Genomic DNA, 16,448 nt, shown 5'->3' with positions numbered 1-16,448 from the left:
TTTGTGGGGGAGCCAAGTTTGAGTTGTATGTTCATTAAGAGAAGTGTTCATTAGGGAGAAGGGTGTCTGCCTTTGCAGGGTGCAGTGGGCTGGGGACAGTCCCTGGGTGTGTCCTGCTGTCCCCACCCTTCTCAGGAGGCAGCAGGAATCATCCAGGGCTCCCATCCATCATCCATGGCCCTGCCACCCGAGTCCTGGGCTGCGTTTGTCCCCGGGAGCCTGCAGAGCCTTTGGGACGGGGACGCTCTGGGCTCCCACAGCTCTGCCCTGGTGGCCCTGGCTCCTGTCGGGTTTGTGCCCAGGAATGATGTGGCTGCCGCTGGGAAATGCAGCTTTTATCCCCGGGAGATGCTTCCAGCGCTGCTCTTGCAGTAATTTTGTTACAGTTTGGGCCAGGTGCCCTGGGACAAGTCACTGTCAAGGGCCCAGCCTCTCCTCTAGTGGCTGGAGCTGGCCCAGCTCTCAGGGTTTTGTGGTGTGGAGGGGAGATGCTGCTTGGGACTCTGGGAATGCAGGAGGAATCAGTTGGATTTGGGGGTTTTAGAGGAAAAGAGGAGGTTTTCTGGATGAACACTGGAGTGATGCCCACCTGCTCCCGGGCACTCTCAGTGGCAGAGCCCGGGGGTGGATCAGGGCTGAAGGAAAACCTGTGCCAAGGGAGCTCAGCAGCCAGCCCTGGATGGTGGAGGGGATGGGTGGGAACGTGGAGGAGCGGGCACCCAGCAGCACACACCCCCAGGCTCGGAGGTGGCTGAGTCAGGGCTGGGATTCAGGATGATCTTTGTGCTCTGCAGAGCTGGGGTTTATTTTTAGTCCCTGTGTGGTGCTGATTGCCATGGCAATGCCACGGCACCGGGCTCCATGGATGCGCTGGTGCTGCTCCGGGACCGAGAGAGCCTGGGCTGGGGACAGGGCTCCGGGCCGTGCTTTGGGATGGAGTGACAGCTCCGTGTCCCCTGTCTGCTCCACGGTGTGGGTACAGCTCACAGCCAGAGCGGGGGCTCCCAGCTCTGGAAACCAAACACAATCCTCCAGGAGCCTGGCTGGGAGCAGGATCTGCGCTGAATTCATCCTGGGAGCGCTCACCTGCTCAGCAGGGAACCGACTGCTCGGCACCTGCTGGGCTCAGCAGCTCAGCCTTCGGTCTGAAATTCGTGCAGAAAAGTAAAGAGCGTGGGGGTGGCTCTGCACCTTCTCGTGCTGTTTGAGCAGGTCAGGGATCGTCAGGCTCCCAGGCCTCCTTCAGCCCTGCCCAGCGCAGCCACGCACCTCCAGAGAGGTCTGAGTGCCTGGACTCTCCTTGACCTTGGAAAACTTTCCCCTTTCTAATCACGGGTTGCTGGGTCACTACTTGGTGCAACTCAGAGCAAGCCCAGAAGAGCTGCTCGTGAGTGACCTCCCTGAACTCAGCAAAGAGGGAAAAAAGAGGTAATTAACATACCCCGGAATTTTTCTCTTCACTTGGGTGTGCTGGGACTGGCCTTTGGCCCTACAATCCCATCTAGAAATTATTGGAGAAGATAAAAGGCTGGAGAGAGCCACTTCCACTTCAGATTTTAATTTCAGCAGATTGGCTCACTCGAGGCTGCTGTGACCTGGTGCCCTTCAGGGAGGCAGCTGGGAGCTCTCCGAGGGGCTGCTCTCAGGATTTGGGTTAACAGGTGGACTCCAAGATCTTAGAGGTCCTTTAAAAGTGGGCTGACCACGATTCCATGCTGTGGAAGCATGTTTGCTGAGGATGCCCAGGCACAAACCTGCTGGCCGAGCAAAGGTTCATAAGCCACCACATTTGAGCGCTGTCAGAGCAGGGTGAGCCACTTAAACCCAATTAAACACCTTAATGAATCTTTCCCTGATGGGGTTTCAATTACCTGGAGCAGAGGAGAGCTGGGAGCAGCAGAGCCTGAGCTCCATGGCTAATTGGATCAGGAGGTGGGAATGACTGGGCTCCTGTGGGACCAAATTCCTTGGTTTGCTTACGGATCACTGACATCTACATCCCAAATCCTTGTACCTGGGCAAGGCTTGGGGTTTTCTGCTTAAATCTCTCTAAACAGGGCCTTCCAGGTGATTAACTGCTGCTCATTTGTGTGTCCCCAGAGGATCCTGTCTGTGTGTGCAGAGGTTTGGGGTGTGCGGGTACGGAGCTGAGAAAATGTGGGGAACAGATGTTGAGAGGCTGCTGTGGGATGTGCAGAACAGGGGTGGATTTGGAAATCATTCTGAGAGAGGATGAATTGTAAACGTGTTTTAGTAGAATTACTGGGGAATTGCAGGATCAGACTGTGTGTCCTGCATTCCTTTACTCTGGAATGAGACACTGACAGGCTGGGAGAGCTGCGAGTGCTCAGCTGGAGAGGAGAAGGATCCAGGGAGAGCTCAGAGCCCCCTCCAGGGCCTAAAGGGGCTCCAGGAGAGCTGGAGAGGGACTGGGGACAAGGCATGGAGGGACAGGACACAGGGAATGGCTTCCCAGTGCCAGAGGGCAGGGATGGATGGGAGATTGGGCAGGAATTGTTCCCTGGGAGGGTGGGCAGGCCCTGGCACAGGGTGCCCAGAGCAGCTGGGGCTGCCCCTGGATCCCTGGCAGTGCCCAAGGCCAGGCTGGACATTGGGGCTTGGAGCAGCCTGGGACAGTGGGAGGTGTCCCTGCCATGGCAGGGGTGGCACTGGATGGGATTTAAGGTCCTTCCCACCCAAACCATTCCTCCACTCTATCAAAATAAATTTGTGGTGCAGGAAGTCAGGATGGGCTTCCTGTGTGTGACATTGTGGCGCCTTGTTGGCCAGCACAGAGGTGTCACTGGAACGGCACATCCTGCTGGAAAACGGCTTAGGAGATTTTAAACCAGATTTAAAAGGGGCCCTGTGTGCATTAACTCATCCAGGCGACCTCCTGCTTCCCCGAGCAGAAAACAGCTGCTGCAGGGGCTTTAGAAGCTTCTCTTATTTACATCTGAAAACAGGAGGTTTGGCTAAAAGGGTGCCTGAGCCAGTGGAAAATGGATTAATCCCGAGCTCTGATCCTGGGGGCTCCAGGCTGGGTGCTACTGAAATGTTCTGCTTTAAAACCAGTGGCACAAACAGCACTGGGGGTTTAAGGCTGTTTTAGGGCTGTTTTAGGGCTGGTTTAAGGCTGTTGTGTCCCTCTGCGTCCCTCGGTGTTCCCGGGCCCTCCCTTGGCTCCAGGAGCTCAGGATTGTGTTTAATTCCCTGTAAATGCAGGGCATTGCTCTGGGCACAAGGAGATTAACACGGGGCGGGGACAGGAGAGGGGCGTCCCTGGGAGACCCCTCGGCAGGAGGTGGTTCCCCTATTATGTGTGCAGCTCTAGGGACTGCAGCTGGAATAAAAATCAAATTTTAGAAAGTGTTTTAAGAAGAGACAGAGAAATTTTCAAAACCTGGAGTAATTTATTAATAAATATAAGTTCTATAATATTATATAATTAATATAATAATCAGTTATAATTCATAATGAGCTCCTAAACATATTTCTGTATGTTTATACAGTGTACAGATAAGTTAGAAATGCATAGTTATAATATTATATATTACTTTAACAGATGTTTGCCTAGAAAAAGGACTATAAAAGGAATACAGAAGGCAGGAGGAGCCCCCAGCCCTGAGCAGGGATCAGTTTGAAGTGTTGCTCACCCGACCATCACACCCTGCTCCTGTTTTTGGTACGGCAGCTGGAGGGTTTTGGGGTGGGCTTGTCCCCAGCGCTCCGGCGTGTCCCGCTGGATGCCCGCGGCGCTGGGAACCGAGGATTCCAGTATCAATATTTCACGGCAGCTTTGCTTTCAGGAAATCAATCGTTCTGCAATTTTTATAAGGCGAGCCGGGCTCTCCTTACGCGCCAGGCTATAGAATCACCCGGGACACGATATCCGCTGGCCTAAGTGCCACATTAGGGAACATCCAGCCGCACAATGGCCCGCGATACCCCAACAATGCCCCACTGAGAGAGGGACAAATCGCCAGCAGCTGCTTTAATTTAATTTACCTCTGAGGTGACTGATACCTTTCAGCGTCTTTGGGAACAGCGGGGTGTTTCTGTGGTTAAGGGAATGACAAACACGGGAGGCTGAGGAAGCACAATGCGCCTTTTATGCAGCTCTTTGAGAACTTTATTTGACTTGTGATAACCAACTTCTTCCACACGGAAGGACCTGAAGGATCTTACAAGGCTTCAACTCGAGCACGTGTAAAATAAGTATGCACTGCCTCACTGCTCAGGGTTGGCTTAAAGGCTCTGGAGTTGCTGGAAACCTTTTTCTTTCTGGGAAAGACTTTAAGGATAAAGGAGGAAACACGTTGGATCAGGCACAGAGCTGGAATGTTTTAACAGCTCAAAGTTTGAGTCGTTTTTTTAGAGTTTTGCAAAACTTCCAGTGAATGTCTTAGTGCCATGTCTGCTAAATAGGTCGGATAGCACCAGTTCTTGTCGGAGGTACATTTTATAGGATTTATTCCTAAAGGTGATGGAACTCCTTTCTGGAAAAGCAGCCAAAAAGGGGGGGGGGTTGTCCTGTAACTCCTCTGGAAGCACGGTGAGCAGCCGTGTGTGGCTGCAGAGCAGGACGGACCCTGCCGGGCTCCCAGCACACCTCACCCCCGACTGGGTCTGGCTCAGAGGGTCCCCAGGGCTGGGGAGACCCCGGACCGGGGGGTGGTGAGAGCCCAGCTGGTCCCACCTGGCTGAGAGGGGACCCGGCCGCAGCCGGGAGTGCCCGGGGGGGAGGGACGGAGGGAAGCGGGGACCCAAACCCTCCGGGGAAGCGCTGGGGGAAGGCAGGGCCACCGGGCACTGCTTGGAGCCTGGAAGCGTTGGGATGGGTGTTGGAAAGAGGCTGGGGGAGCTTCCAGCCTTGGGGATCTGCAAGGCTCAGGTGGGGCACCAGAGACCCCCCGAGCTCGCCTTGTCCTGATTCCAGGAATCCTTCCAGCCGGCCCCTACCCCCGGGAGACCCTGCGGGGCGCAGGGGGGTGACGGCTCTGCTTTGGGGTGATTACAATGATTTTGAGGCGATGGCTTTAAAATGCCGCTGTGTTGGAGGGGGTTTTGCTCTGGCTGCTCTGTCGGCACACGGCTCTGCCCGCGCTCCCAAAGTGGCTGCTGTGATTAGAGCTGTAATCTCTGTATCAGCTTTTACATTTCAGACCGGAGATGGGAATTAATGCGATTCCGGTGTCTTCCCTTTCATACATTTTCCAAACACCGTTTGCTCGGGAACACTCCGAACTTTGTTCTCATCCTAAGGGTGACCAAATCCCCAAATTTCTACAGATGCCTTGGAGAATGGGAGTCCCTGCTGCATGGGGCGACCCGAGGAGCTGCGGGAGGAGGAGCAGGAGTGCAGAGCGGCCGGCTCAGCGCCAGCGTGGCCAAGCGATGGGCACGGGGATGCTCCGGGTCGCGGCCGGCACGAACAGCGCCGCAATTTGCCCGGGCCAGCCCACGTGGGCGAGGGTTCGCCCTCAAGGTGACACGTGGGACTTCACCTCCGATGTTTACGGCGCTGGGGAGCCGGCCGGGTTTTCCAGAAGCCTCCACCGAAATCCCTTGTCCGTCCGGGGCCAGCGGAGGTGCGATGCGTTTGGGGACTGTCCCCCGCCCCGGCTGCGGAGCCGCTGGCATGCGGGAGCCGCTACAGATGTCTCCATGAGAAGGTTGCAGCTCTTCTTTCTGGTTAAGCCCCGCAGACACGTCTCTAATTACAGCTTTGTGGCCGGCGCGAGGTTATAGAGGGAGAACGTGCGCGCTGAAATCACTTTCAATGATTTGAGGGCAGCGGCTCGGAGCCGTCGCACCGAGGCAGGACAAGAAATGCTGGCAGCACGCACGGGGACCGTGGGGGGGAAGAGCGCCGATGAGTCCCTGAAGCTGAGGAAGCAGTCGGTGCTGTCCCTGGGCAGCAGGGACAGAGCCCTGAAGAGCTCGGCCGAGAGCAGCAAGGAGGGCCGGCCGCGGGCCGGGCAGCCCCAGCAGCGAGCCCGGCGCCTGGCGCTGCTGCGGGAGCTGGAGATGAACTGGTACCTGCGCGTGTGCGAGCTGTCCCACGAGTACACCATCGCCTACACCACCGGCATGCCCCACAGGTACGTCCCTGCTCCTCCCGGGGCACGCTGCCCTCGGGAATGCTGCTGGCCGGCATGGTCGCGATAATAGTGGTTGTAATAACGGCAGCAGCAATAATCATAGTAATAGTAATAATAATAGAAAGGTCTTTGTCTTTACAAGTCTGATTTTTCTGGTTATTCACGCTTTACAGAGCTGAATATCCTGCAAACTTGTCTCTTGATTCCCACAACTTCTTCAGCACAAGCTGCGTGTGGTTGTTGAGCCTTGTTTCTAATTTGTCCAAGTGATTGTACTTTTGCTTGAATAGAGTTGAAAAGTTGCTGCTGCCGAGCAGGGACGGTGTGGGTGCCAGGAGGGTCCCTGTCCCCCCCTCCCTGCCCGGGCAGCGGCGGGGCTCAGCCTGGGAAGGAGCCCCCCGGGAGGGGGAACCTGCAGCCGTTGCATCTCTCATCCCATCGGTCTTAAATGTCGTAGCCTCCAGAATCCGATCTTGCTCCTTTAAAAAAATATAAGGGGATCTTGGTATTAGTGGAAATTAGACGTGCGAGTCTCCCATCTCCTGTGCGGGGTCAGACCCGCTCTGAAATCGAACCTCAGCAGGAACTGCCCGGGGTGCCGCTGTCCCCGTCCCGAGGAGCCGCACCCCGGGAGCGGCTCGGAGCAGCGCTGGGACCGGCGAGGGAGGGTGGGGGTTTCCTTCACCTCACTCCGGGGGTTTCCTTCACCTCACTTCGGTAACAGCCGGGATTTCAGCTGAGAATCGGCCGAGATCGTCCCTAATCCCAGGCAGGATGGGGATGCCTGCAGTGCCCGGCACAAACCGAGCTCTTGCAGATGCGCTTGGGTAAGAAAGGAGTTAGAATGTCACGGCAATAAAAATTAGGAAGGGGATAAGTGAAAAGAAAAGGGAGTAAAACGGAGAGAAGGAGCAAGTGGGTATTAATGCAGGAATGTTCACAAGCGCCTGAAGGGAGCACGAGGGGTCTGAGGGCTGGGAGGGGGCAGATTCTGGGTCCGGTGCCCACCAGCCCCACCAGCCCGTGGTTCGCACCCGGGGGCTGGAACAGCACCATAAAAGCAAAGTGCTGGGGAATAACTTCTGGGAGAGCTAAGTTTCTAAAGATGCTGATCCAGGTCTAAAGACCCTGATACTCCAGCAAAACTCTTGTGTCCAAAAAACTCAGAGGAGCTCGCAGAAATATTTCTTAGCACTGGTTCACCTCGCATTATAGATGAGCAGAGAGCTGGGGCTGGCAGGATGTAAAAGCAAAGGCAGCTGCAGCAGAGATCACAGGTACAGCGTTGGAGTTACACTGCGGGGAGGAAACACAAGGTCCCTACGAGGAACGGCCTCGGGACACGCTGCCCTCCCTTGAGTGTCCTTGGGCTGCAAAGAGCTGGGCTTGAAATCCCCCCCTGCACCCCACGATGGGGTCAGTACTGTGGGAACAGGACCCCCATCCTTGGGCAGGACCCTCCTGGGGACACCCAGGGCCACCCGTGCCCTGATCCGACAGTCACACAGGAAGAATAACGGGGTAATCCCACAGTCCCTGCCAAACTCCCCTCTGTGACATTGAATTATGAGCTTTTCAAATATATTCTGGGGTTGGGATCAGTCTTTCTTTATCTGCTTTGAAAGATTTAAGGATTAGTTGAGTTCATTATACATCCATCACCTGATTATTTAACTTATTTTTCTGAAGTATTTGGGGCTGAAATGGGGTGAGTTTTGAAAATAGAAGAGTCTCAGACATCTGCCTCAGTGGCATGAACCACACCTTGTCGGGATTGTTTGCTGTGGCCAGAAAAGGTCACTGTGGCCCTTCAGGGTGTTGCAGGGATGAAGACCATAAAAGCCATCCCTGGATTGTTCAAGGCCAGGTTGGACAGGGCTTGGAGCAGCCTGGGATAGTGGAAGGTGGCCCTGGCCACAGCAGGGGAGTTTGGAATACGATGGTCTTTAAGGTCCCTTCCAGCCCGAACCATTTTGTGAGTCTGTGAACCAGAACCTTTTTGTTTGCTGTTTAGCAGTGGTGAAATCATTGTTAACATCATAATTTAATTCATATGAATTGTCACACCCCGGGAGGCTGCAGATGCTGGGGAAGTTCCCAGACCAGGTAACCCCAGCTGTGAGAGCTCGCAGTGCCCTGTGAGAAGACAAGATGTTCTAGTGAGTTGCAGAGGAGATGCCTGCAGTGTTCATCTGGCCAGCCCAGGGCCTGAAATACACCCTGTGAGAGTATTTGGTTTATGTTTATTGGCCTTGGATTGAATCCCAAGCAAATATTTCTCATTATCTAAATATAAGACCTGGGAAATGGGGTCAGTGCTCTATTCCCACCAGCAGCCCTCATCCCTTGGAGTACTGGCCCATGAGAGGTCTCAGCAGATGAACAAGATTGCTGATCTTGGCCAAAATCCATCCTGGGCATCAACCAAAACGGGCCGGCTGCACTGATGTAAAGAATGTCTGGGAGTAAAACCCCTCCAGAGCGCCGGGCTCGTCCCGGGCAGCGCAGCGCCGGGGCGGGGGCGGCTCCGGGCTCTGCTCCCGGCGGGCCCCGGCGGCACCATGCACCTGTACAAGCCGGCGTGTGCCGACATCCCCCCGCCCAAGCCGGGGCCGCCGCGGGGCCGCAGGGTGAGCCGGGGGCCGAGGGCGCACGGCCCCGCCGCCGGCTGGCCCGGGGCGCGCAGCCCCAGCGCCGAGAGGAAACAGCTGGAGAGGTTCCTGCACCTGCACGGGCTGTCCCTGCACGACAGCACCCGCGCCCCGAGCGGCATGAGGTACAGGTAGGTGGGCACAGCCTTGGGCTGCTCCGCAGCGCCCGGAGAGCCGGGCTGAGGGAGGAACCCGGGCACGCCTCTGGGTGGGCTGGCAGCGGCTGAGCCCCTCAGTGACTTCTCCGATTTTTCTGGGCACTGTGAGAATTAGGATGACTTCGAGCAAAGCTGAATGCATGTGGCCTCTTCTCTTCAAACTCTGAATTTGATCCTTCTCTTCTAACGTTAATCGCAGAATCATGGAATGGTTTGGGTGGGAAGGGACCTAAAAGCTCGTCCAGTGCCACCCCTGCCATGGGCAGGGACACCTCCCACTGGAACAGGTTGCTCCAAGCCTCGTCCAGCCTGGCCTGGAACACTGAAATCACACTGAATTTTGCAGCTCAGCTGAACCTTGAGACCCTCACCCTCCTAATGGAGCAAAAGAACTGAGAGCCCAAAGCCCTGGCTGGGTTCAGGCTGGGAAATATGTGGCTTTTGGTTTGGAAAGGGTGTCCAAGGGAAAGGGTGTCACCCATGCAGGAAGCTGGAACAGCCTGGGGACAGAGGGGTTGGCTGGGGATGGTGGGTGAAGAAGACATCGGCGTGCTTAGTCCAGCAATTGTCATTGTGCTTTGCTGCCAGAGAGGTTCGCTTTAAAAGGATGACATCCTGTATGGAAAGTCAACAAGTTCTCTCTGCTTCTAATAAAAGCAAATTTTCTTAGAAACATTTGCTTTCCCAAGAGGTTGATCTTTGCCTGTGGCTGGTCTGAGCTTAAAACTGAAATAAGACACCGTGACTGGTATTTTTATGGATCCAGCACAGTTGTGTCCCAGCTTTCACTGCTGGATGGAGAAATTTGGTGGTGTTTGGAGACAGTGTCCAGGGAGGAGTGGGGCTGTGAAAGAGCAGCCTTGGAGTCAGGACCAGGAGAAATGGCAAAGGCCTTTGTGCCACCATGCTGCTGGGCTGGCTGGGCACCCTTGGAGCAAGTTGGGGTTACGCAGCCCGGAAAGAGAGAGGGAACTGAGCCCACAGTGCTGGGGGGATGAAATGGGAGAGTGTCCCAAGGCTTGATCGGCATCCCAGGGATGCCATGCTCGGAGCAGAGCTGTGCCAGGAGCAATTCCCAGGCTGGCAGGAGCACTGCTGTCCCCGAGCGAGATCCTCTCATTAACTGGGGCTTCTGGCCTGGAAACTCGCCACCCTTTAATGGGAAATCCCTTTGCTCCTTCTGATGATCCTAGTCCCACATTGCAGTTGTGTTTGAAAAGGTTGGTGTCAGTACCCACAGAAAAATCCCCATTTGCCTCGTTTCTCTCTGATCCTGCACTTTCCATGGTGTTGGTCCGTGCAGACACGATTTAAAACTTGTGCCCTCACTGAGGAGCACAAGTGTAGCACACAGTGTTCCCATGAAGGGTTGTGATCCCCTGTCTGAGGCATCCTCCACAGATTGTCCTGCAAAAGCCCTGGTGCAGGGACACATCCTGACCCAGGACCAGGCTGGTCCGAAAGGCATCACCCAAAAGCTGACAGCAATGTTCATCTCTCTGTTCCGCTGCACCAAAATGTGCCCAGCCTGGGGGAGAAACCTGCAAAGAGCTTGGGGAGAAAATTTCTGTAGGGTTGGATACTCCACCCCCAAACCTGATGGAGAGGGAGTTTTTAAGCTGTAGAAAAATGCAATTAATGAGAGATTCTGGGACTGGTGTGGGGGTAGCTGGCATTGCCCAGGGCTGTGGCTGCAGGAGCTCCCTGCACACACCTTCAGCCACCTCTGTTTCTTGGCTTAGTAAGTGGAGTATCCCTCATTCAGCAGATCCACCAGTCATAGGGAATAAAGCAGGTGCTTAATTTCTGTTGCAGCTGATGGATTTGAGCCTCTGCTCCGTTTTAAGTGTGTCCATTTTTCACAACTGACAGAAGCAGCCATAACTTACTGCATTTTCCATGTACCCAGAAATTTATCCTGTGGGAGAGGGGCTGTGCAGAGGGCTCTGCTGAGGGCAGGGATGCTCCAGCAGCCATCACCTGCTGCTTTCCAGAGGGAATTTTCTCTTCCAGAAGTACAGAGCCTCCCAGTGCGAGGACAGACCTCGAGCCCCAGCAAAGTGTGCATGGAAAGGAGCTGTGCAATGCACACCTCCTTGGACAGCAAGGCACCAAACCTGCTTTGTAAATGGTGTTCTAGTCTGCCTGTGAGTTTGGACATTTTCTCTTTCTTTTTCTGCCTCCTGGATGTTTCTTCAGCTCTCCTGGGTCCAGTCTAAAGCCAGCAAAATAGAACCTCCTTTTTTATTAAGATTTATTCAATTACATGTGGGAAGTAATGAATTGTGAACAAGAAACACTTACTAAACACAAGCTGGTTCGTTTACAGGCTGATCAGTTCTTTTCCCTTTCATTGCTTCAGCCAGTGCAGCACAGTTCAGCTATTACAGAAGACCCTGAAGTGCAGCAGTGCATGAGCTGGGCTGGTTTCTGATGACAACAGAATTCCTCTCAGATGGAACACCATTTACAAAGCAGATTTGGTGCCTTGTTGTCCAAGGTGGTGTGCATCGCACAGCTCCTTTCCATGCACACTTTGCTGGGGCTCGAGGTCTGTCCTCGCTCTGGGAGGCTCTGACTGTAAAACCTCCCAATGTTCTGCTCCTTCCTGATTCCAGCAGGGTCTGTGAGCCCGGGCAGCTGCGCTCGGAGGGCCTGGGGGGGAAATCCTATATGAGTAGATGTGTCTGCAAGAGCACCCAGGCAGCTCTTGCAAAACATGCTGCTGGCAAATGCTGGGGTGGAAAGTATTTATGGAGGTCACAGAGCCCCAAGGTGCTGCTGGATTAACCCATTCTGCAGCTGGCCTGGGGTTTGGGTTCCTGTCTTATCTGTTTTATGCTAGCTGAGGTTCTGTTCCAGGAGGGCGAGTTCTTCCCACAGCACACAAATCCCTGGCAAAGCCACTTCACTTGGCATGACCCCACTGGAGTGTCCTGCAGGGAAACCCCCGAGTTCCTGCATCCTCAGAGAGCTCTGTCCTCTTTCTGTTGCTTTCGTTGGTTCAGCAACAAATTAAAACCTGGGAATTTAGGATACTGGATCTTTTATACAGAGGCTGGCCAGCAGCAGGGTGTTCCCTTTCCTCTTACTCCTTTTCCCTTCCCCCTTCCCCATTTTCCCTCTTCCCTTTTCCCTTCTCCCTTTCCTGATTGCAGTGGGAGCTGCCAGGAGCTGACACCCAAACCCTTGGCCAGCGCTGGCCATCCTATTTCAAATGGATTCAGCAACCTGGGCTCTGGGAAGCAGAAAGGTCTGAGGCATGGGATTGTCCCTGCACTGGGCGATTAAACAGGCTTTTGGCTTAGGGAAAAGATGATGGACAGGGATTACAAACATGTTTAAATCAGGAACAGCCTGTGGCCAGTCACTCACCGTCTCCCACAACGCAGGAACTGGGGCAGGGGGGAGCAAAGGACATTTTGTACAACAGGTTTGAGCACAGGAAACCCTTTCCCAGCCTGTTGGAATGGAACTGGGGAACTCCCTGACACGGGATGGTGGTGTGGATGCTGGAAGCACCAGCAGGCTGAAGATGCTATCAGGTATCAGCCAAGGCCATCCAAGGTGTTAAACACCAAGGGGGGATTTAACCCTGAGCAAGCAGAGCCCCCTCCTCAGCTCTCTTATCCCCCCACAGAGCTACCCCAGAGGAGGGCAATTTGGGAATGATCCCTTCGCCATAGCTGCTTTCCCAGGCTTCCTCAGTGAGGCTCATTTTGTGCACTGAAGCTTTAAAATATCTAATCTTTAGATGGCAAAACATAGGAGGGCTCTTGATGGGGTCGTGTAATCCTGCGCTGTAATCCTGTCATCTGCTCCGTCCCCAGTGCTGCTGCATTATATTTATTGGGATATATCTTACAGCCTTAATGTTTTCCCTATTTCCTGTGCAGATTGACCCACAGAGCTGCATCCAGCTGTGCCCTTTCTTTAACAGGCATGTCTCTTAAGTGGTTTTTTAATCTTTTTTAGTCTGTTCAAACTACACAGCAGCCGCCTGGTGCAGTGGTGATGGGACACCTCCCCATGTCTGTCCTTCTTTTTAATTATTTCAGTTCCTTGGGTTTTTTGGTATTTTTGTAGGGTCCTGTCCCTGCCCATGGATGAGCTTTAAAGTCCCTTCCAACCCAAACCATGCCCTGGTGATTCCCTGAAGTCCTCACAAAGCCACGCACAGGCTCAGGCTCAGTGTGCTGGTACTTCCAGGGTTATTCCCACCTTTCTGTGGAAAGTTCCCGTGCTGTAGGTGCTTGGTTTTGAGGGGAAAACAAAGCAGATTTTGCCCTCCTCATTCCCCACCACCGCAGTAAATCCCAGCTGACCCTCAGCTGCTCTGGCCGCTGCCCAGCAAGAATTTGTGGGTTTGCTGCTTTTCTCCCCACACCTTCTGCTCCTGTGGAGGTCTGGCTGCCAAGCCTGGGCTGGCAGATGCTGCTCCAGCCCCGATGCAGGGCAGGTGCTCCTGCTGAGCCTGCTCCTGCTCCTGCAGCCGCTGCCCCGGTGCACAGCGCATCCGGCGCCTCTCCGGGGGCTGACTCCAAAGTTTGGGATATTTCTGGATATATTTATAGACAGGCCTGAAGGCTGCAGTCTGAGATGAAACTCAGCCCACGTGGTCCTGGTTAAAAGAGGTTTTATCCCGGAGTCTTTGGGCTGACTTTGGGTTCTGCTGAGAAAGGGACGCTGCCGGATGCTGCACCGACACAAACTGCTGAGCAGAGGGCGAGTTTGGGAGCAAAACGTCCTCTCGTGGCTTGCAGGTTTATTTCAAGTAGGAAACAATGATAAATCCGGGCTCTGGCAAGGCTCTGGTCAGCCTCAGTGCCGGGGGAGAGCAGGTCCCTGTGTCACCAGCCTTGGTGCTCCGGCGATGCCGACCGTGCCTGGCACGGCGGGTGGGCATGGAGCACAGTGGGGCTGTTCCTCGCACCCATCCTTGAACCAGAACTTGTTTTTTCACACTCTAAGCCAGTCAAAACACTCAGCTGAGATGTGTTTGTATCGTTCTGTGTTTTTCCCCATGCTGGGTTGAGCACCCCTCTGTTTCTGCCTCTCCCCGTGGTGTGGGGAGGGCTGTGGGCAGCTGGGGAGGGGGCAGGCTGGATGAAAGGCAGCTTTTCCATGGATAAACCTCCTGTGCAGACCCGTGACTGCCTGATAAGCCTTTTCTTCCTTGTTTTCAGTGTATTTTCATAGTTGCTGGCTTCATCCCTGCGCCAGAAGGGCTCCAGAAGCCAGCACAGCGTTTCCCTCGTTCCGGTGGCACGGTTGCTGCTTTTTCCAGAGGTGTTTGTGGAGTACACGGGGATCCTTGGAGAGTCCACACGGGCAGGCTGAGGCTGTCGGGGGAGCTGCTCCCCACGGTCCACCCGCTGCTGGGCTGAGGGTTCCCCCCAGCCCTCGGTTTCCCACCCCAGCTGGGGAGATGAAACCGTTTTTCACTGCAGAAAAAGACACAATCTGTAGATTGCAGGAGTAATTATTCATTTCCCCTGAGGGCCTAATGAGCGGTTATGCATTTGGCAGTAAGTAATGATCCTCTCACAAATCTTTTTGTTAATTAAATGGGCGCCATTCCAGGGTGAAAGTGGTTGTTGAATGTTTGGGATGTGCCCAGAGATCAGGGACTGCTTGCCCGGCCAGCACTGGCCTGGAGAATGCAGAAATCCTCGGCTTGGAAGTGCTTGGCAGTCGCTGGAGGTTGCCTGAAGGCTTGACAGTGCCTTGCACTTGATTTACTGAAATGACATTGCCCCTGGAGCCCTGGCAGTGCCCAGGGCCAGGCTGGACATTGGGGCTTGGAGCAGCCTGGGACAGTGGAAGGTGTCCCTGCCATGGCAGGGGTGGCACTGGATGGGCTTTAAGGTCCCTTCCAACCCAAACCATTCCATGATATTGTGCTGCTCTGAGGTACATCGTGCTCTTGCCTTGTGGGCCAAAAAAAGTTAAAAAAAAAAAAAAGTAAAAAGCCTTTGCAAAGAGTCCTGGAAGTGAAAGGAGCAAAGGAAAATTTGGGAGCTAAAGAGTCACCACAGCCCCTGGCTCCTGCCTGGCAGCAGAGTGCTGTGCCTGCACCTGCTCAGGTGGAAAGCAGATTCCAGAAGTCCTGAAACGCTGATTTCTAACCGGCAGTGGGGGCTGGTAACCGCGAGGCAGAGGAAGTGCTGACACAGCAGGTTTTGCTGAATCCCTTCCCCGAAGAGGAGCCTGGCAGTGGGAAAAGGATCCATTAAAATTAATGGGGCTGAAGATCGTTCCCTGGTAATCTGCTGGATTTCAGCAAAAGGCTTTGTCCTGGGTGATGTGCTAATTCTCCTCAGCGATTAATTCCAGCAGATGCCTCATTCTTTTGGGATGCTGGGTCAGGGTGAAGAGTTTTGCCTCGGGAGCAGGGAGCAAGGTCTTGTGCCAGTTCTGCTGGATGCAGCTGATGGGATTCGTACCCTGTGCCACTCACTTTAATAATGAGAAATGCTGTTGCAGCTGAAAGAGAGACTCTCGGGAGAAGAATTAAAATTCTTCTTTGAAAAATGCTATTTGGGAAGGTGATATTTTTAATAGTGCTTATTATGCAGCGGTGACTTATGTAAGATAATGACTGATGGAGACACTTGGCTTTCACTGAGTTGCTCACAGAGGGGCCAAGTCCCTGCATCGGCTGGAGGAGGAGGTGAAAACTGAGGGTTCCCAGGAGGGGGAGAGGTTTTTTGAAGGGGTATTCATTGGAAAAGTTTCCCAAACAGCACAGTCTGCTGTAGCTCGTCTTTGTTCTGACCCTCTGCCAGTTAATCTCAAAGAATCAGAAGTTGTTGCTCCGTAATTGCTCCCCCATCTGCTCCAGCGTGTCCCGGAGCAGGGCAGCTCGGAGCTGTGTGTTTGTTACCCAGAGCCAAACCCCACACCTGCGTTCCTCCGTACAAGCTAATTTAGAGCTCTAAGCTGCTACAAGAAATGCTTGGGTGAGATCTGTCGTGTGTGGATAACAGAGCAATGTACATAATTGCCTAAAATCTGCTATTCAACAAGCACAGCCAAGCTGCAAGAACACAGCTTGGGCTGAGCTTTATTTGGAATACATTTATCCATCAGGTGATGCGAAGCACACGGGGCAGATCTGCATTTTGTGCGTGCACAGTGTGGAACACACGGATGGCAAAAGGGAAAATCATTTCTTGGCCACGAGCTGGCACAACAGCCCCGAATGCCCGAGGGTTCTGCTGCTGCTGCCGGGGATGCTCCTCTGCTCTGGGCCTGGCACGGATGCTCAGGGACTGGATATCATGTCAGGGGCTCTCGGGGGGAATAAAACAGAAAACCCTCTTGTACTGTGCAGTGGAGCTTCGTGCAGCTCTGAGTGTTTTAATCATATTTAATCACAGAATCACAGAATGGCTTGAGCTGGAGGGACTTTAAAGACCATTAAGTGCTCAGTGTAGCACGATACATTAATATAATGGTGACTTCTGGAGCCCTTCATGTGAGGCACCGGTTTGCAGTCAGCTGAGAAATGGAATAGATAGCATGGAAAAATT

At 53.9% G+C, this 16,448-nt stretch overlaps 1 protein-coding gene across 2 annotated transcripts in view; it reads left to right on the top strand.

The window, feature by feature from the left end:
• The first annotated feature begins 5,504 nt into the window (after positions 1–5,504).
• Positions 5,505–16,448, top strand: part of KCNAB1 (potassium voltage-gated channel subfamily A regulatory beta subunit 1) — a 60,061-nt gene continuing 49,117 nt past the window's right edge. Inside the window, exon 1 of one of the 2 annotated variants that reach the window (XM_042042206.1) lies at positions 5,505–6,104. In XM_042042206.1, the coding sequence (XP_041898140.1) occupies positions 5,833–6,104 (272 nt within the window). In that variant the 5' untranslated portion in view covers positions 5,505–5,832. Of the gene's footprint in view, positions 6,105–8,650; positions 8,887–16,448 lie in introns of those variants that run through there. The other variant, XM_042042207.1, reaches the window with a different exon arrangement.

This window comes from Corvus kubaryi, unplaced genomic scaffold (assembly GCF_017639235.1).
Source record: "Corvus kubaryi isolate FWS band 111438036 unplaced genomic scaffold, C.kubaryi_AGA036_p1.0 37397, whole genome shotgun sequence".
Lineage (NCBI taxonomy): Eukaryota > Metazoa > Chordata > Aves > Passeriformes > Corvidae > Corvus > Corvus kubaryi.
The sequence above is the reverse complement of the archived record's forward strand: the minus strand, read 5'-3'. Positions and strand labels throughout refer to the sequence as shown.